This window comes from Condylura cristata, unplaced genomic scaffold, assembly GCF_000260355.1.
Source record: "Condylura cristata isolate star-nosed mole 26May11 unplaced genomic scaffold, ConCri1.0 scaffold00013, whole genome shotgun sequence".
In the NCBI taxonomy this organism is placed as follows: Eukaryota; Metazoa; Chordata; class Mammalia; order Eulipotyphla; family Talpidae; genus Condylura; species Condylura cristata.
The window spans coordinates 933,549-953,779 of NW_004567114.1; the positions used below are offsets into that span (position 1 = coordinate 933,549).

Sequence of the window (20,231 nt, forward strand, 5' to 3'; positions counted from 1 at the left end):
GCGATAGAGCCGACACTAACCCTGCGCCTCCCAGGAAGCCCAAACTTGCCATGTTAACAGTTCTTAAGTTTGGCTCAGAAAAGGGGCTTATGTTACTGGAATCGCAGTGCAAGGGGACGTTAGTACGAGCCTCGTGGGAATACAAGAAACACTGCGGACACTTGCAGAAATCTTCAGTCAAGGCCAGCAGGAGCCCCGGTAGTGCCCGCCCTGCGGTAAGAGCAGAAGCCGCACGGTGGCCGCGCGGATGCAGACGTCGCCGCCCGCAGTCCTCAGCACGCCGGGAGTGGGCGCTCTGCCCGGCCTGGGGGGCGCGCGGGTCTCGCTCGGCCGACATCACATGCGGGACGGCAGTGCCGCCCTAAGCCAGCGGGGGGTGAAAACTCCGCCTTGCCGCCGCCTCCCCGCCCGCCCGGGCAGGCAGCTCTAGCCTCAGCCGCTGGGCAGCAAAGAGAAGTGAAATGCAAGGAAGGCCAGAGTGACCTTCCTTGGGAGGCGTCACGGCTTTACATGAGGCCCTGGCAAGCCCCAGAGCGCTAGGGTCAGTAAGTAAGCTGAGCGATTCTGCAGCGGTCCGTCGTGTCTGGTCACATCACAACCCGAGCGTGGGATTAGAAATTCAATTCAGGGGCCTCCCTGGGGTGCAGGGGTCACAGGAAGCTGCCCAGCCCTGCAGCAGGAGTCTGATCCCACCCAGGGAGTGACCCCCGGGGCGCAGCAGACGCCTCCTGTCCCGCGCTGCCCCCTCAGCAGTGTATTTCTGTTCATCTGCCTGTCCTGCCCCCCACTCCGTCTCTGGGGGAGCCTCTCACCCCTGCCCCTCTGGTGGCTTGTAGGCCAGTTCTGTATACATAAATAAATAAATCTTTAGAAACCTTAAAACCACTTACAAATTTTTTAAAAATAAAGCTTGCTGTGGAGAATGGAACCGCTGGGTTTCGTTTCCGGAGGTGCGCCCCAGTGGCAGCTGAGAGGGAGGGGCCCGGGAGTGACCCTGGGGCGGCCCCAGCCGCAGAGGGCTCGGCCTCAGGGCCTCACAGCAGTAAGCCCCTGATGCCGGGAGGCGCCTCGCAGCAGTGCCCAGCCAACTCCTAGGGAGCGAGTGCTGGGGCTTGCAGGACTCGGAGCCCCGCTCCCTGGCTGGGTGCTGGCTCAGGAAGCTGGACCAGGAGCCTTGTCTGGGGCGTCGGGCGAGCGTGCCCAGGCCCGCTCGGTGGCAGCCACTGCCTGGTTTCCTGCCTCTTCCTCTCCAGTGTCAGTGAGCAGCGGCAACCGGTATTGTTTCGGTGTGCGATTCACCACAGGACATGTCAGGCCACGGGGAGGCCGGAGCAGTGTGGGGTCTGGTGTTGTCTGTGGCCCTCGGTGGTTGTCAGCCCCCGCCCCCGTCCTCCCTAACCCCGCTCCCCAGGAAGGGCCATTCTGGGGCCATCCCAGACCCTGCCACCTCATTTGTAAACATTCCAGATGCACCCCAGAAGGTAGGGCCCGCCACAGCAGGACACAGGCTGGGGGCCTCGCCCTCAGGCTGCACCGACCTTGCCCGGTCTCCAGGCAGTTTCCCAGGCTCTGGGCTGAGGCCCCCTCCTGCTGCTCGCCCAGGGCCCGGCCCTGCCTGTCCGGCTGCCTCCTGGGGCACTACTTCCAGCATTTTCCTTGATGGCCAAATTTGACCGTAGACATCACTCCCATACTGTCTGCCCAGAGGCCCTGCGGACACAGAGCCCTTTGGGCTAACAGTGGGACACCTGGGAGCTTGTCCCTGGGTTCGCGGCGTCACGGAGGTGTTCTCCACCCGCCGCTGAGAGCTGGGCGTGGCGGGCTGTGGGCCTGCTGTCCCGCTGCCAGGCTGGGGTCTGGGGCTACCCGTGCCATCCTGCGTCTGGACGGTGCAGTGGCCTGGTGTCGTCACGACCACTGTATGGACACCTGCTGCGACCCTCCAGTGCAGCACCGCAGTGGCCCGTGCTTCGGGCCTGGCCCTTTCTCACCCTGTGCCCGTGTCATGGTTCCCGTCAGTGGCTTTTTGTCCGCAGTAGCTGGTGCTTTGTTCAGTTTCCTACTGCGAGTTGAAACCCAGGGTGTCAGGCCTGAGCGCCCCCGTGTGCCCCCCTTTCTGTGCTGGGGTGGCTGCAGCTGTCTGTGGAGATGAAAGGGCCACCTGGCCCGAGTGGGTGAGATTTGCTGGTGGAGGGGTGGGCAGAGGCCTGGCGGAGGGGGCGCTGGGGGCAACCGGACAGCGTGGTACTGGCGGGGTGGGGCACCAGCGGGCGGGGAGTGTCCAGCTGCCGTCTCCACCTCTCCGCTGGCATGACCTGCCCTCCATCAAGCCCACCTCCTTGCTGGGGTTCTCCCTGCAGTTCCAGAGGCTCCTGTGTGGGGGTGGGCGACGGGCCAGACCTTGCGGTGTGGGTGGAGCGGGGGAGTGCTGGGGAGAGGCTGTGGCATCTGCCTCCAGGCCCAGGGCTTGGGTTCAAGCTGGGAGATTCGTGCCCTGCACAGCTGGGGGCCCTGCCCACGAGCCCTGGGTGGCTGGTGACATTAGCGTGGGCGCCCCTCGGACTTCCTGGCCGCTTGCAGCCCCTGGTCCTGTGCCCGGCCTTGAGTTCCCGCATCTCCCGGAGCACTGTCCGCAGCAGGTCTCGAGACCCTCTTGGAAGGTCTGTCTGTGTCAAGCAGGATGCGCTGGGCCGCGAGGTCAGGTCGGGAGGAGAGTGGCCAGCTCTGCTGGAAGTCTTGCTCTGGGCTAGGCGGGGGCCTGAGCTAGTGCAGAGCCCCGCAGAAGTGAAAGGGGTGCTGTCTATGCACCCCAGGATGTAAATATCCTAGAGGCCAGCCCCTTCCCAACCTTGTCCACGTGCCAGCCAGCCTAGCGTCTGCAGGAAGTGGCTTGGACAGAGGCTGTGGCCTCGCAGCGCCGCAGACACTGCGAAATCTGCCTCGAGTAGGGCACTTCTCTTGCATGTTGTGGGATCTGCTCCCAGGCCTCAGCCAGGACCCGCGAGGTGCCACCTTTGCTTCTTAGCTTGTACTCGTCCAGGCCTGTGCGCTTCGGCACCTCCCTCCCAGTACTGTTCTTTCCTACAGTTCTAGAAGCTCAAAACCAGAAGTGGCAGGCCACTGAGAGACCAGTGGAGACCCTGCACGGAGAGTGGGAGCCTGCGCCAGCCCGTGGCCTCCTGCCCAGGGCACTCTAGAGGGGGTGTGTGCGGTGTGCATGCGTGACCGTGTGTGTGGGTGTGCAGACATGTGTGCAGGGGTGTTCGTGTGTGGGTGTGCAGGGGTGCAGGTGTGCAGACATGTGTGTTGGTGTGCAGAGGTGTGGGTGCAGTGTGCATGGGCGTACGTGCATAGGTGTGCACTGTGGGTGTGCAGGCAGGTGTGCAGGTGCAGGTGTGTGGGCATGGGGGTGCAGGTGTGGGTGGGTGTGCTCCCCTTCCGGGTGAAGAGGGAGGATGAGACCTCCCGCAGGCACTGCCTGCACGCTCTCTGGCGCCCCCTGGCGCCTGCTGCCAGGCGCCTGCATTCAGCTCTCCGAAAACTCCGTGCCTCCTGTGGGTGTGGGCCTCAGGTTTCGGCAGCTGCCCTCTCCACAGCCACGTGGTGTCCCCCTTCGCCTACTTCTGCTAGGTAGCCGCTAGTTTCCGTCGCTCACTCTTCTGTGTCCCGGGAGCTGGAGCGCAGCTGTGGTTCTGTCTCTGGGCTCTCAGAGACTGCAGGCCCAGGGCCCCCGGCAGCCCTCAGCCTCCCTGCCTGGAGCTGGGCCCTCGGCTCCATGTCGCTCCGGGCAGTGGCTGTGCTCTGTCCCCAGAGGTCTGGACCCTGGGCGCCTGGAAGCAGTCTTTTCCTCCTGGGCCCCTTGGTGCCTTCTGCCCGGGAGACCGCCTGCACGCGTCGTCGAGCTGCGCTTGATCTCGCACCCCTGAGCTCCCCGGCCACTCCTTGGGTTTGTTTCCACCGTTCCCGTTGATCAGACTGGCCCCGGCAAATCTGTGTCCACCCACTTCAGGGAATTTGGACAGAACTCTGTAAAACGCACAAGGAACAAAATGCCTTCTCTGAAAGAACAGGAGGGAGCAGAGGAGGAAGTAGCTCTGGATGGGTGCCGTGGCACGGGAGGTGGGTGGGGTGCGGGGGCTCCCCTTCGCGTCGCCACAGGAGGCCCGCGGGCCTGAGCACCAGGCCCTGGGCCTTTCCCTGGCCGCTCTGACGCCGTACGGAGGGCCTATGGCCGGCTTCTGAGAGTCGCTGAAAGTGGACACTGAGTCCAGTCTCCCGGCAAGAGCGGCTCTTACTCAGGGTGACATTCCCTGGGGCTTGCAGGCGGCATGGTTGTGACGGAAGGAGGCGGCAGAGCGGAGGGTTACAGCCATGGTCCAATGAGCGCCAACAGCAGCACGCCCGCGGGTGATGGTGCACCCCTGAACCCCACAGGCTGTCCTCTCAGGGCTGAGCGGGGGGCGCGGGAGGCCGGCTCCGTGGGAGCGACTCCAGAGACGCAGTTTTGAGGATAGTTCTAGGGTGACCGGGGAGAGCCCTGGAACTTCACCCTAAAATTAATTTAAAATACTGAAAAGGCTGCGTGCTTGAAAATGGCCACTGCAGGTCGTGCACTGTAGGACAGTTCATCTTTCAATCTGGGCACGTGGACATGCGGTTTAGAACTGCGGGCGTGTCCTGGAGCGGGTGGGCCTCGGCCTCCGGCACCCTCTGGCGGGCCGCAGGGCTGGGGGCGGGTCCTCCTCGTGGCGCACACCCGAGACATGGCCGGCGGCCGGTGCATGGGGCTGACCAGAAGATGCTGTGAGCGCCGGCCCAGGGCCAGGGGCGCGGCCCGCGGGAGGACCTGTTCCCCAAGTGCTGGTGAGCTGGGACAGCACAGCCATCGCTGGGGTGGTTTTTCTCTTTAGTAAAATGAAGGGCACCGTTTGGTCTCCCCACAAGATGCCGAGAATCTTTGGCTTTCGTGGCTGTTTAAAATGCGCGTTGCCGTTGGGGTTGGGGAGTGCTTGCCTCGTGGCTTTTGAAACAGAGGAAGCACAGACTCCCTTCAAGCTGGCCCCGGGGTGTTCTTCAGCCTGGCCTTTAGAAGGTCCATTTTCCAGAAGCGCCCGCTCCAAGCGGCGCCTGGGCTCGCAGGAAGGGGCGGGCCTCGGGTGCCTGGGCTGCGGCTGCTGGTCCGGGGCCCTCGAGTTCCGCAGTGGCGCCCCCGTGCGGAGTGTAGCTAGAAGCCCAGGAAAGGTCAGCTTGCAGGGGTCGTGTCAGAGGTGCACAGGGAGGCCCCCCACTGCGCCTGTCCCAAAGGGACATCTCTGCAAAAGTGGGTGATCACAGGCACGTGGGTTTGGGCCTGAAGGCAACATTAGAAACAGGGTGCGGGGTCACTGAACGGACCCTGGGCTTGGGCAGTCAGGCAGTGGTGGGCAGGCTGGATGCAGGGAGCCTGGTCCTGGCCCTAAGGCTGCTGCCGTGGGCTGGAAGTTGCACCGCCGCCCTGCAGTGGGTCCCAGCGCTGTGGCAGCGCATGCACAGGGGGCTCGGGCCCCCTGGCCCCTGCTCCCAGCCTTGGGTCTGGTGCCCCCAGCAGGCAGCGCCGCTCCATCCGTCCTTGGCCCGCCGCGTGCCATGTCTAGGTCCGGTTGGGCGAGGCCCGCCCCTTCCTGCGAGCGGCCGCATCTGAGCTTGCTCACATCCGTAAGGACCCATGAATTTGGGGAACGCTGGTCAGCCAGGCACGCCCTCCGGGGAGGTCGCCCTCGCCAAATATGTCTAGGAAGGGGGCTGATCTCTGACGGACGTGAGGAGGCTGAGTGGGTCCCCCGGCGACGGGGGCTCAGGGAGAGCCCCGGGGGCCCCGGCCCGGCTGTTCCGCCAGCGTGCCAAGCCAAGTCGTGACCGGAGGCAACTGAGCTCGCTGCCTGGTGCTGCCAGGGCGCTTCACGGGTGCAAAGGGCAGCCACAGCCACTGTGCGCCCACCTCGCCCTCGCGCAGAGGGAGCCCTGGCCACGAGCCCTGGGATTCCCCGCTGGCCCCGGCTGTGTCGTGTCAGCAGAGCAGAGCTTGACTTTGCCGTTTACATTTGCAGCCAAACCCTTCGCGCAGCTGGTGCGGGAGATGCAGCTTCACAGAGAAGACTTCGAGATCATCAAGGTCATCGGGAGAGGCGCCTTCGGGGAGGTGAGAGCCCTTCCGTGGGGCTGGGCGGGGCTGGCACCCGGAGCGTCTGGGGCGGCCTGACAGGGACAAGCCAGAGGAGAAGAGCGAAGATTGCTTGGCTAGAGAACCACCCCGACTTTGGTTGGGGCCAGAACAGTTTCTTCAGACAAAGAGGTTTCGACACGGGGTTTGAGAGCTGGAGTCCTCTTCTGAGAAATGCAGGAGGCCAGCGGGGGCTTCTCTGGGCAGCGGCCCCGGGTGAGCCCCTGGCTGTGCCTCGGACTCCATGCGGTTTCCCACTGTTTCCTTGCGGGGCTCCAGCCGGGGCCTGTGGCCCTTCCCACCAGGCAGTTCTTCGAGGAGGAGCCACAGCCCCTGCGGCCAGCAGCGCCTCGGCGAGCCGCCCCAGCCGGGCCTGGCTGGACTCGGGCGCGCAGGGCTCCGGCTCCCAAGTTCAGACCCGCTAATTCTGCCTCAGGGCCCTCCTGCTCCTCTCAGCTGGCGCCTGGGCGTGGTGGGGGCTGTGGGAAGCCAGTGCCAGGCCCTGCCCCGTGCGTAGAAGGGTCTGCCAGGCAGCCCCGTGCTGTGTGGGTGTCCGTGTCGGTGACCACGGACATGCTTTCCCCTCAGCTGGCCACCCGGCGGCTGAGCAGGACCAGGGCCTGTGATGTCCCTCAGACAGCTCAGTGTCTTGGTTCTTCTGTCGCCTGCAGACACCCAGTCTGTCAGGCGTCAGTAAAATGCACTAAAAGAAAAGGTACCTGTGGAAATGCTGAGAGTAGAGGGTACCTGTGCCCCGCTCGGGAGGGTGAGGTGCCTGTTCCCGCCTTCCTGGGAGCTCACCCAGGCCTCGCCAGACTCCAGCCCAGTCTGTGGGGCACCTGCATCTTCTGCCCTCCGCCCTGCCCGACTGGTACCTCCCTCCTGCGCTGAGTGACTTGTGGCGTGGGGTGGGGTGCTGGTGGGCGCCCTGTCGTCGGGGGTGATGGCACCTCCCAGGCCCAGTTTGCCTCTGAATGGTTCTGGGCCCAGGGCTCCGAGCCACATTCAGGCGAGGGTGGGCGGGAGGGGCCGGGTCGCTAGGGGCTCTCAGTATTGAGAACCACCGCACACAAAGCGCTGGCTGGGGTGTGTGACTCCTGAGGCCACGACCGTGTCAACACGGAGCATTTCTGCCTCCAAGAAAGTCCCCTCTTCCCACACAGATGTTGGGGTCCCTGACGCCCCCCCAGGAACTTTGGCTATTGGAGATCCGCACAGAAAGAGCAGGCAGGCCACGTGATGGCATGAGCTGAGGTCACGGTATTGAGTGAGTGGGGAGCTCTTTGGGGGCAGGTCCAGCTCCTTCCAGCCCTGGGTGACCTGCCCCTGCCACAGAGCCCTGTGCCTCACCTGGGGGTGCAGGAGGGCCAGCCCCTAGGAGCAAACTGGAGGAAGAGATGAGTTCCAGAGAAGTGGCCCGGACCCCTTCCCAGCTTCCTCCCAAACTGAGAGCCTCCTTCCGGGTGCCCAGGCCTGGACGCTGCTCCCCGGCCCTGGCCTCTTCCCAGGTCCTCCCACCACCTGATGCTCTGTGTGGGGTGTGTCTGCATCCAGGCACTCAGACCGCGGGGGCCGCTGCCCCTCAGCAGGTGGGTGGAGTCCAGGACTCGCTGGGCAGCACAGCTGGACGCTGTTGGCAGTGAGCACTCGAACCGGCCTTCATGGCAGAGGTGCCCCGAGTGGAGACGGTGAATGTGGCAGAGGTTGGGTTGTGGGGTGGCACCCTTCACCTGGAGCACACCGGTTTTGGGGACACTGCCTTCCCTGCGGGTTCGCAGGCATAGCTGGCCCGCAAAGTTGCTGCCCAGGTGGCCCCTCCCAGTGGCGCCCGGCGGTGCTGCGTGGCGGGCTGAGTGCGGGCCTGGCGGCCGGGTGGCAGCAGCCTGCGCTTGGCCCCAGTCCCCTCCACCCACTCTTAAGCTGCAGGCCGTCGCTCTGGATTCTAGAATAGCTTAAAACAGGAAACAATTTGGGCGCCCTTTCAAGCAGAATGGTTCCGAATGTGGACGGCTCAGAGAGCACCGGCTTGGTGCTCTGCCAGCTCTGCCCGGCTCGCCTTTGGCAGGCAGCGTGCGCCCTGCGCAGGGCGGGCCCTGCCGGGCACGGCACTTCCTGCCCCTGGGTGCCCGGCTGGGCCCGCCCCCGCCTGCTGCCCACGGCTCCTTGCCCCTGCCCTACCCTGCCCACCGGTGCCATCCCAGAGTGGCTCCTGCCGCGTGGCGAAGCCCTGCAGCTGTGCCCCTTCCGCCGCGGGGCGGTGGTCGCGCCGTCATGTCGGGTGCGAGGCGAGCTGTCGGCCGGGAGAAGGTTCTCGGAGCCAGGCGCTGCCCTGCGCCGGTTCGTTTCTGGCCTGTGCACTGGCGAGCGCTCGGCGGCGCAGGGCCGCGGCTCGCGAGCTTCACGTGAAGGCTGGCATCGCGGTTTGCTTCTGTGCTGTCGTGCGCCGAGCGTTCTCCGTGTCTTGCTTCCAGGGGCATTCTTTCCCTCACGCACGGCCTGCTTCCTGGCCCTGGCCTGCCCCCGTGGCAGACCCAAGACTCGGGCTTGGGCACGCGCGGCTGCGGTGAGGCCCGGGCCTGCTGAGGCTCGCCACCTTGGCGGGTTGGCTCCCCGCCGTTGGGTCTGAGCGGAGCGTCCCAGCGGGAGCTACTGGGGAGCCCTCCTCAGCCCAGGGAGGACGCTCTGCCGGGACCGTCGTCATCTTGTAGTTCTAAAAAGCAGGCGCCGCGAACCCGCTGCCTCCGTCGCGGAGACGCGGGCGTGGAGCCCCGTGTGGGCCCAGAGAGGGCGGCCCCGGGGGTGGGGCTGGCACCCCGAAGGCCCCTGGCAGCGTGTGGCTGCTGGAAGGCCGCGACGGATTTGCTGAGGGACTTTGGTTCCTTACCTGCCTTGGTGGCAGAGAGGGCCCGAGGTCGGTGTCACTGCCGAAACGTGGCGTCTGGCTTTCTAATGGCCGAGCGAGGCAGGGGCGGGGCGCACAGGCGGCCCCTGGAGACTCCCCAAGGGCGAGGCCGCACGCAACCACGCCCCCTTCGCTTGGTAGTAAAGGTGTTTCGAATGAGCAGGTGAGTTTGGCTAAAAATAGGTTTTGGCGCTTAGGAGGGCGAAGCCCTACCCGGACACCTGCCCTCACTTTCGGTCGCCCCAGGCCTCCCGGTGGGGGCGGCCGGCCGGCTCACCCTCCCTGTGTTCCAGGTCGCGGTGGTCAGGATGAAGGACACGGAGCGCATCTACGCCATGAAGATCCTCAACAAGTGGGAGATGCTCAAGCGCGCAGAGGTGAGTGCCGCTGGGCGCCCGTGTGGGCCCTGTGCCGGGCGCCCCGGCCCCCACGGCGCTCTGTCCGCCTCCCTGCGCGGCCTCCCGCGTGCTGCCTGGGGTCGGGGCTCCGGGGGCCGCCCCCCGGCGCGCGCTCTGCCGGCACGTGTCCTGTTGGGAGTGGGTCCTGTTTGTGTGGTGAGTTTGTTTTCAAAGGGCCGAAACACACGGGGCACACCGGGTGCGGGGCGCCGGTGCCCGCTGGTCCCGGTGCGTCTTCCCCCGCGCACGTGCAGTTCTGGCTGGAGCGTGGCGGGCGGCAAGAGGCCGCTGCGCCGCTCACAGTCGCCCTGCTGGGCCGTCGGCTCAGCCTTCTCGGTCCAGACAGAGGCTCTTAAGCAGGGAGGCCTCGTCCTCCCTGTCCGGGCCTTTCTCAAGGTGCAGGCGCAGTGCTGGGGGGCGGTGGGCAGGCCCCCCCGGGGCTGTGGGCCAGTGGCCGCGGTGTCGGGGTACTGTGGGCGGAAGCCCCGTGTCCGCATCTCCACTGGGGTTTAGAAGCGTGGGGGGCTGGGGTCCTGGGGAGGGCCTGTGGCTGTGGGCCAAGGGCGTGGGGACTGGGGTGGCGGTGGGTGTGGAGACAGACATCTGGGAGTGAGCCTGCTCCCCTAAATCACATGCGTGGGACCAGCGCGGCCTCAGCGAAAGCACTAGCGGGGAACAAGGGCCCGGGTCACGCGGGTGAATGTCCGGAGCCAGCCTGGGGCCGTGAACACAGCGCTCCTGTGTGTTCACGCGCTTGTGGAAGAGGAACAGAAACCCTGTCTGTGGCCTCCTGAAGGGAAGCTTCTTGCCCACTGTGGCAGACCACAGCCCCCTCTTTCCCGAGGCTGCGGCCTGTGAGGCGCGCAGGTCCTGAGTGGTGCCCTACCCTGTAGATCCCCACCGGAGGGCGGCACCCCTCCGCCCAGGAGGCCGGCTGTGCTGGGTGCAGGGCCTGGCCTCCCAGCGGCCGCAGCCTGGGCTAGCCGGGTCACCTGAGCGCCGGCTGTCGCGACGGCCCACACCGGTGTGGGCGTGGGCGCGTGTGACGCGTGGGGCGCTGCAGGGGCGGGGAGGGGCCGAGGCCTGCCGGAGGGCGTCCCGCAGCATGAGGGGCGCAGCGAGATGCTCTGCCTTTCAGTCGGTGCCGGCTGGGGCGGCACGGGAGGGCCAGGCCGGCAGCTGGGGGGCGAGGGTGTGCCCCGGGGCCAGCGCCATGGTGCTGCCTCCGCAGACGGCTTGCTTCCGGGAGGAGCGCGACGTGCTGGTGAACGGGGACTGCCAGTGGATCACCACTCTGCACTACGCCTTCCAGGACGAGAACTACCTGGTGAGCGGCGGCGCCGGCCTCTGCGGACTGCGGGGAGCGGCGCGAGGCGGCCGCGGGCGTTGGGCGGGCCCGTCCAGGTGGACGGCGGGAGGGGCTGTCTCCTGCCTTCGGTGGCCGTCAGACCACCACAGAGCCCGGGTTACTTTGGTCCCCCGGCTCTGTCACGCGTCGAGTGGGGCTGGCCCTGCTGTCTGAGGCCTGTGCGCAGAGAGGCTGCTCTGCCTGCCTTCCTGTGCTGAGGGCTGGGCCAGGCTGCGGGCGGAGCAGGCCCACAGGTCTGCACCCCGGACGGCTGTCCTTTCTGGGGTGTTCTTGTGTGACCTGTTGGTGTCCGAGACTTCGGGCGCCACCCTGCCTGCTCTGAGGTGAGACACCTGCGGTGCAGCCTGCGGAAAGCCTCTTCTTGGGGCTGTGGCACGCGCTGCAACGTGAAGGAGAGACGGGGTTCGGCGGGCTTCTTGGCAGCCTGGGGTCTGGGCGCCCCGCCTGCCCACCACGGGTGCCTCATTTGGGCAGGTCCCTCGGCCCCGGGACTGTGGCCGCAGCACAGCTCCTCTGGCAGCTCGCCTGTTCCTCCAGGCTGGAGGGTCTCTGCCACTGACTCGGGCCCACGGCAGTGCCTGTCCCGGGGGATGTCGCCTCCTGGCCCCTGCCCCCGGCGACGGGCTGCGGCTTTCCCCGGAGTGCCAGGCGGGTGTGGGCACGTGCGGGGTGGCGGCAGCAGGCCCTCTCCCTCCCGCGCCCGGTGCCGCGCCACGCTGTCGGCCCCTCGCTGCTGCGTGGGCCCACGCTCCCAGCGCGCCTCCCTGGCTCCGCGCCTCCAGCCGCCCGCGCGGGGCGGGGCTCCCCTCCAGGCCACTTCCTATTTCTTCACCTCCCCCAGAGCCTCTGCTGCCCCTTTGTCTGGGACCCGCCTGAGCGGGCCAGTGCCACCTCGGGCTGGGCCTCAGCCAGCCAGCTGTGCCAGGGCTTCCTGCCCTCGGAGGCCGCGAGGCCGCTCCCCCCCAGCGTCAGCTCCACCGAGGAGGGACAGTTCGGTGGGGTCCAGAGAAGCTCCCTTCTCTGGTGCGGTGAGGCCTGCGGGGGTCTGAGCCGTGGGCTGCCCCCCACCCCGTGCCCCCACACGCCTTCCCCAGCGTCCGGCCTCTGCCGCGTCTTCCTCTGGTGAAAGGTACTTACTGCTGGAGACGCAGGGCAACATCTGGGTGTCGAGGTCTGCCTCGGTGCCCGCTCTGAGCAGGCACCCCCGGCATGGTGCCGCCGTCCTCCAGACCGAGGTCGAGCGCTGAGTGCTGTCGTCTCCCACGCCCCGCCCCCCGCCTGCAGTACCTGGTCATGGACTACTACGTGGGGGGCGACCTACTGACGCTGCTCAGCAAGTTTGAAGACAAGCTCCCAGAAGACATGGCGAGGTTCTACATCGGGGAAATGGTTCTGGCCATCGACTCCATCCACCAGCTTCACTATGTGCACAGGTAGGTGACCGCCGTCCGTCTGCCTTGTGGGAGCCGGTGTCCTGTGTCCAAGGTCCTTTGGCGCCCCGAGGCCTGCCCCAGACGCTGCTGCTGCTGCTGGAGAGGCCCATACCTGGCGTCCTCCCTGCCCGCATCCTGCCCTACACCCACCCTGAGGCCCCCGTCTCTGATGCCTCTGGGAGGTGGGCTCACCTCCAGACACCTGCCTGACCCGGCCCCATGCCTCTGCTCTACACCAGCCCCGTCATGCCACGGCCCCCACTGTCCCACAAAACACCCACAGAAGGAAGAGTGGGTTGAGAAGAGGGCTCGGTTGTAGCATCTCCTGGAGCGGTGGGTGTGGCCGGGTGAGTGGACGGAGGCGAGCCTGCCCACCCACCTTCCCCTGGCACCCACCGGCACTCCTCACACAGCCTGCCCCTCGAGGGGTGGTGCAGCCTTGCAGGGCTCTGGCTCTAATGGTTTGTTTTATTGACAACGCTTCTGGCATCATCACTTCTGCAGGGCTTGCCCGAGCCAGCGGCTCAGCCCTCTGGCCCTGGTCCCAGGAGGTGCCTGTCTGCACCAGCCTCTTCAGGCAGGGGTGGGAGTGTACCCTGTGCCCCTGGGCGTGGAGACCTCGCCCTCTCTGCCCTCCCAGCTGCGGCAGTAGCACCTGTGGCTGATGTTGATGTGTGTAGCGGGAAGACTGTGGGTGTCCCCCAGGCAGGCCTCAGGCGGACGGGACCTCCCCTTGTAGACTTCAGTTTTCCCCGGAGTTAGCTGTTGCCTTGGTTTCCATTAACTCACTTTTCTAAGTAGTGCCATGATTACCCCAAATGCAGTGACCACATTGGAGTTCTGAACCTCAGGGCTAGGGCAATGTCTGTCTGCAGTCCTTGGTGGCCCCACCTCCCCATTCCTCCTGCCTTGGTGGTTCTTGGGGCTCTCACACTGCTCTTCTGCTGGGGTTCCTTTTCGGGGGATGAGGGGGAAGCCTTCCGTCTCCAGGACCAGGCCCCTTTATTCTCTACATGTCCCCTCCCCTTCTGATTTGGTACCCATAACCGAGTGTGATAATTCTCTGGGGTCAGAGCCCACACCCATCTGCTTTTTGAAGGTTGTCTGGCCTGGAGCAGAGTTTGACAGCTGCCCTCAGGCCGGCCAGTAGGGAGCTAGGCTCCAGAAGCCTTCCCAGCGGGCCACTGGCCACCTGTGGGGGCACAGGCCCCGGGGCAGAGCGCTTGCCTCAGCCAGCCAGGGCCCAGCGCACACCGGGGAGCCCACAGGCACAGTGGCACCTTTGTAGGTGACGAGTCTGTCACGTCTGTTTGCACTCTTGTCTTTTTGAGTTAACTCTGCCTGTGAACAGTGGAGATAAATGTCCTGTGTTTGTCACAGACCTCTGGGGACGTCAACTCAATCACCCTTTTCGTGGAGAGCGTGGAGAGCGTTCGCGCAAGTGTGTGGGAGGCAGGTCTGGAGCGCCCCGCCCAGCGCCCTCCCGCAGCCGGGTCCCCGTCCGAGCTTTGCAGCTGAGGAAGTCCAGTCGGGTTTCTAGCAGGCCCAGGCCAGGTGGGCCCCCCTCGGGTGGGTGCGGCCAGGTGCGCTGAAGGGACACCAGGCGTCGGGCCGACGCCTCACAGGCCACATCTGGTCAAGTTGGCCACATGGCCTGGCCACCGTGGGCCCCCGCTGCCTGCCGTCGTCCCCGGAGCCCCTGCACGCAGTGTGGGGAGCCGGCCGGCGTCCTCCCGAGAGTCAGCCCAGGCCTCAAGGCGAGGTGGTGCAGGCTGCAGTGGGCCCGCCTGGCCCAGGAGGACGGGCTGTGTTGGCAACGAGAAGCCACAGGGCCACCTTTTACGGGAAGGACCACGAGGTCTACTCAGAACAGAAATGTTTCAGGAAAGAAAAATCCCAAACACAGAAGTTGAGTAGAACGTAAAGTGGAGCATAGCCGACCCCTGAGGGTGGGTCGGGGCCGCCAGACGGCCCTCGAGACTCCGTGTGGACACACTCACGTCCGCAGGCTGCGCGCACATGGGCACACACGCATGGCGCTGCCCGGGGCCTGGGGCCGCTGCCTCTGAGGGGCCGGCTGTGGCCCTGCAGCAGGAGGCGGGAGGGCAGGCTGCCGGGCGGCACCGACGTGTCCCTGCTGGCGCAGGCCTCAGGCCTTCCTTCGCGGCGAAGGGCAGGAAGCGGCCCCCAGCTCAGCCCCCAGCTCATGTGTTCCTCAACCGGTCCCCGAGATGGGGTGACTGCAGCTGCCCCTCCAGGGCCTGGCTGCCTGAAGTGTGGTCCTGGGCGCGGGGTGCTGAGACACGGGGGCCCATGGGGCCCAGCAGCCAGAGGCTGTGCTGAAGGGTACCTGGGCCCCCACAGGCCCTTCCTGGGTCACCTCCCCGGGTCGCCCACCGCCACGAGCAAGGAAAGCATGGCACAGCGCCCGGCGCTGGCAGCCGGAGGCCAAGGGCTGCCTTCCTCAGGGCCCCCAGCGCCACCCTGTTCCCACTGACCTGGCCTGGGAGCAGCCTCCTGTCGTGGGGTGCTCCGTTGCTGAGGCCCCAGGGGCGCTGGAGAGTGAGCTGCCTTCCTGGCCGTCCTCCCTCGTCACTGCTCTTCGTGGTGCCGCGGTCCCAGAGCGGAGTCCGAGCCAGGCAGGCGGGCTGGGAGAGCCTCCCGCGGCTGGGCGTGGCTCTCGTGGGGCCTGCCCGCCTCCCTGCTGGGCTCGCCAGGGCAGGGTGCCCGTGTGTACACTCCGGTCTCCCTCGCCACCGCGGTGAGCCAGCGAGGTGGCCCCTGTGGCTCTGGCGCAGATGGACTCGGGCGCGGCGCTCACCGTCAGGCGTGCGGCGGGTGGGAGACCGCTGCCCGCCCCGGGGTGCTGTCCAGGGGGCCAGTGTGTGGGCCCGGCCTGTGCAAGGCTGTTAGAGCCAGCAGCGGCCCGTGCCGGGCCGTGGAGCAGCGAGGCCGGCACCCCGCTCGCCGCCCGCTACGCCCAGGCCCGGCCGCCGCAGCGCTGCTCCCGTTCGCGCCGTCTCCGGCCCCCAGCCCACGGGCGGCCACACTGGCGGGGGGCTGCAGGATATGGGGCTGCTCCTCCTGCCCGGCCTGGCCGCCCGTGGATCCTGCCGGTGGTCGGCGGCCTTTCCCAGAGGGCCTCCCCCGTGGGCCGTCTCCCAACCTGTCTCTGCTGTCCATCTGGAATGGTGACGGGTCACGCTTGGCCTTTCTTCTCTGACCGCACTGGTGTTAGAGGACAGCGAGGGGGTCAGCCCGGCTTGGCGCGGCCGGCTCGCTGCTGGCCGGGGTGCCCAGGGTGGGCTCCTTGACCCGAGGCCCGGTGTCTGCAGAGAGCTCTGGCACGTGGCTCTGAGTCCTGCCCCGGCCTCGGCCCGCGTCTCCCCGCCTGGCCTCGGGTCTCTGCGCCCCGGCCCCTCCCGACCCCTGGAGGTGCCCAGCTCAGCTGGCGGGGCCAGCACAGCAGGGTGCCCTGGCGGCCTGGGCTGGTGGTGCCCCGCGTCCCCCAGAAGGCGCTGGGCACTGCCTGTGAGAGGCCGTCACGTCTCCTCAGCGGGTCCACGGGCGGCTCGGGCTGCGGCGCCAGGAGCGGTGCTGGGGACGGGTAATCCGCGTCTGTCTTTCACCCGCAGAGACATCAAACCCGACAACGTCCTCCTGGACGTGAACGGTCACATCCGCCTGGCCGACTTCGGGTCGTGTTTGAAGATGAGTGGTGACGGAACTGTAGGTATTTTCCCTGGGGCGTGTCTGTTCGGTTCTGCTTCCGTTAGCAGGGCTTGTGTGTCGGCTGAAGGTGCCGTGTAGAAGCTAGGTCTGTAATCCGCACTTGAGGACGGTGTGTTTAGGAGGCAGCTGAAACGGCACCGCGCTCCGGGCCCTGCTGGCCGCGGCCAGGGTCGCCAGGGGCGGCGAGCCGCCCGCTGGACAGCGGCCGCCCAGGACCCCGTGCCCCCCGCCCAGAGGGGCCCAAAGGGGCGGGCCGTCTTGGGGCCCTGCTTGCCCCGGCCGGCCTTGGCCGCAGACTCCTCAGGCAACCTGGGCTCGCCATGCGCTGAGCTGCGCCGTCCGTCTGGCCGCAGCCAGCTGTCAAGGTGGCCCTGTGCTCAGGCCCTGTCCACGAGCCCCTCCTCCCCTTGAGGGTGCCAGCTTCCACTCTGGACCCCGCTCGTGCCTGGGCCTGCGCCCAGGCCACCCGTGGGGAGCCCGAGGGTGAGCAGCGCAGCTGCTGGCTGGCGTCAGGCCCCGGCGCCCCAGGGCCCCGCCCTCCGCGGTCGTGGGCGCTCGGGGGCCTGCCGCGGTGTGGGGCGCGCCGCAGGGGCTGTCCATGGGCTGGCGGGCCCTGCTCAGTGCGTCCAGCTGCGAGGGCCTCTGTCTGCATCTGCTTTCAGGCTCTAGGTCACACCCCGGGCCAGCTTCCCTCTGTGCTCCGTGCTGACCTGTTTTAGAGAAACTAGAAATGCCCGATTTAGGATATTGGTCTCCCCAGGTCCAGTCCTCCGTGGCCGTGGGCACTCCCGACTACATCTCCCCGGAGATCCTGCAGGCGATGGAGGACGGCATGGGCAAGTACGGCCCCGAGTGCGATTGGTGGTCGCTGGGCGTCTGCATGTACGAGATGCTCTACGGCGAGACCCCCTTCTACGCCGAGTCCCTCGTGGAGACCTACGGGAAGATCATGAACCACGAAGTACGGCCTGCGGCTCCGGGGTGGCCGGGTGCGGGGCCGGGGGTCGCCCCTGGGCGGCCGGTGTCGGAGCCCCGCGAGAGGAGGAGCTGGTGGCCGGAGGGCAGCCACATGCCCCCACCGTGAGGTGCCAGCTCAGTCGCCCACTTGCTGCGCTGAGGCCACTGTCCGGCAGAGGGCGCCTTACCCAGGACTGCCAGGCCTGCTGTGTGTCCTGGCCCTGCCCGCGCTCCGCTCCGCTGCCGTCCCACCCCGCCGCCTGCCTTCCGTCCCCCCCCCCGCCTTTCCCTTTCCTCTTCCTCCTCTCCTTTCCTAGCCTCAGTTCAAGTCTTCCGTCTCCCCTTTATTCTCTTTAGCGAGCCTGCTGGCGCCAGGCTGCCCGCTGCTTGTGGGCGAGCCCTGCCGTGTGCTGGCCCCTGCCACTGCTCAAGCAGGGAGCAGGGGAGCTCCTGTTTAGTGCCAACCAAAGCAAGCTGACTTTCCAAAAAGCGCTTTTCTCAAAGCAGAAATATTTCTCACCTGTAAATTAAAACATGGACGGGGCCGGAACTGGCCCGGGTGGTGGAGACCGTCCACCCACAGGGCAGGTCGTCAGCGCTGCTGAGCGGCGTGGTGGTCAGCGCCCAGCCTGTTCCCAGCACCATGCGTGGGGTGGGCGGGGTGCAGGCACATGCGTGGCAGCACAGCTGCTCACCGGCGTATTTCTGGCATCTCTGCCCAGAGCCCGAGGCGGCCGTGTCTCTGTTACTGCCCCTGTGAAGCAAGCGCCTCCTCGCTCAGCCCTTAGTTAGTTGCAGTTTCCGGGCTAGAATGTCTGCCCTCGGGTGAGCCGCCTGTCCGCTCTGTGACACTCTGGTGGGTTTCTGGCGTGGCGCTGTGGGACGCAGCCGCGTGCTCTCCGCGGGCCGTGCCCACCGTCCTGCCCCCGGGGTCCGCGCTGCTGCTTGCGGTGAAGACGTGTCATGGCGTGACGGCCCTGCACGAGCTGGCAGGGCCACGCTTCCCTCACTCGCCACTGGAGCCAGTTTTGCGGGTTGTGGCTGGCAAGTGGGGTCTGGGCTGCCGGTTCCAGTGGCGTCCAGCGAGGCCCATGAACTCTGACTTCTTATCCCTCACCCCTGCTCCAGGAGAGATTTCAGTTCCCCGCCCACATCACCGACGTGTCTGAGGAAGCCAAGGACCTCATCCAGAGGCTCATCTGTAGCCGAGAGCGCCGGCTGGGCCAGAACGGGATCGAGGACTTCAAAAAGCACGCGTTCTTCCAAGGCCTGAACTGGGAGAACATTCGCGACCTCGAGGCACCGTACATCCCCGACGTGAGCAGCCCCTCCGACACGTCCAACTTCGATGTGGATGACGACATGCTGAGGAATGCCGTGAGTGTCCCCCACAAGAGCACGCCCTCACCCCCAGCAAGAGCCCCCCACCCGGTGAGAGCACACCCTCACCTCCAGCAGGAGCCCCCCAATCCCAGTGAGAGGCCCCTGGTGAGCACGCTCTCACCCCCAGCAGAGCCCCCCCCAGCTGCTTGTCAAGGTGACCTGTATTAGGACCGTTCTGATCTTGGAGAAATGACGCTGTTTAAGGAAAACGCCCCCCCAGCCTTCGGCATGGGCTTCGTGTCCCCCTGTGCACAGATAACAGGTTAGCGAGTCAGGTCAGGGGCCTCTTCTGTTCGTGGACGCCTCGGAAATGCTTTCCAGCCCGCCACCAGCTGGGGCTTCAGGGCAGGAGGGGCCTGCGGACGTGACTTTAGCCCCGCTGGCCATGTCCCTGAGGGGCCTGTGTGTCCTTCAGCAGGGACCATGGACGGGTCTCTGTGTCAGACCTGGTCCCAGGGCCCCACAGGGCCTGCGGCCCCGGAGCTGGCTCTGGCGAGGCCACTGTGGCCTCAGCAGACCTTACCCGCGCCACGGCTCGCTCGGGCTGAGGAAACAGGTTTGAGCAAGGAGGTAGCACCTCGCATACTTCGCACAGAGGACTTGTCACTGAGGTCAGGCTGAGCTTTAGGGGAGACTCGGAGGCAAAGCAGTCACCGCTGAAGGCCCCCTTCCGCATCCCACATTGGGCTCTCCACCGAGCTGAAGTCCCCGAGCTTTGTGTTCGGAGTAAGGGTGGCAGGTCGAGAAGAGGCCGTAACAAGCCGAGCGGGAGGGGTTTGCTGTCGGGCTCCACCCCCTTTCTGCCCACATCCCCTGCGGGGCCGTGCGTGCCCTGGTGGGTTGGGCTGGGCCCAGCCCCGGGGCGGGGGCGTCTGCTCCCGTGGCCTGTGGAGTAACCGTAGCATTGTGCCGTGCAGGAGATGCTGCCCCCGAGCTCTCACGCGGGCTTCTCTGGGCTGCACCTGCCCTTCATCGGCTTCACCTTCACTACGGAGAGGTACGTCTGCGGCCTTGCCCGGCTGGGTCTGGGGGGTCTCTGTGCGGGGCCCGGGCCGGTGCAGGATGCCCTGTGGCCAGGCTCCCTGAGGGGTGACGTGAGCTCTGTCCCGCCTTCTGTTTTTTAAGCAACTCTTTAAAAAGTGCAAAGTCCAGTCTTGGTTCACTGTAGATTCAGAATCAGATCGGGGGGACTTGGCCACAGGCTGTGCACAGCCCTGGCCTTCCTGCCAGCCGCCCACTGCCCGGGGGTGTGCCTCGGGCCGGTGTGTGGGCGACTGGAAGGCAGCGCCAGGATCGCCGCACCACAGCCTGGCCAGTGCCCGTGGGCCCTCTGTCCTCGCTGGCCTCTGAGGCCGAGGGCCGAGGTGTCCAACTCTGCTTTCCTAAGGACACGGGCCGGGGGCGGGTGAGGGGAGAGCCGGGTGGACGCAGCGTGGCTCTGGGCCTGCAGGGAGGCCCCGCCCTAATGGCGGCGACTCCGGAGCCCTTCCTGGCCGGTGGTCCAGCCAGGGCCAGCTCCTGCGGGGGCAGCCGCTTCACAGCCGGGCCACGGCTGCATCCCGCGCGCAGACAGCGGCGCCCACTGTGGTGTGTGCTCCGCTGTCTGGTCACACCGCAGGCCCTGGCCCGGCCTCCTGGAACGGACCCACCGTGCCTGGCAGCAGGCCGGGCTCTTACTGCGCTCTGGTGGGATGCGGCGTTTCCGTGATGTCACTGTCCCGGGAAAAGTAGGACGCAGTGACTCGCCAGATAGTCCAGGGCACATCTCTGGGGGGCCCGGCGGTGGCCGCGCGGGCGGTGGGCCTGGTCAGGAGGTGCGCGGCGGAGTCCATGGCTGCGGGCCCTGGCGGGGACCTCA

At 66.8% G+C, this 20,231-nt stretch overlaps 1 protein-coding gene across 1 annotated transcript in view; it reads left to right on the top strand.

Annotated features, from left to right (window-relative positions):
• The first annotated feature begins 6,091 nt into the window (after positions 1–6,091).
• The window catches only part of CDC42BPB (CDC42 binding protein kinase beta (DMPK-like)), a 40,085-nt gene continuing 25,945 nt past the window's right edge, over positions 6,092–20,231 (top strand). Inside the window, exons 1-8 of the mRNA XM_012724367.1 lie at positions 6,092–6,178; positions 9,395–9,478; positions 10,731–10,826; positions 12,153–12,301; positions 15,937–16,030; positions 16,794–16,994; positions 18,119–18,367; positions 19,291–19,370. Of these exons, the coding sequence (XP_012579821.1) occupies positions 6,116–6,178; positions 9,395–9,478; positions 10,731–10,826; positions 12,153–12,301; positions 15,937–16,030; positions 16,794–16,994; positions 18,119–18,367; positions 19,291–19,370 (1,016 nt within the window). The 5' untranslated portion in view covers positions 6,092–6,115. The remainder of the gene's footprint in view (positions 6,179–9,394; positions 9,479–10,730; positions 10,827–12,152; positions 12,302–15,936; positions 16,031–16,793; positions 16,995–18,118; positions 18,368–19,290; positions 19,371–20,231) is intronic.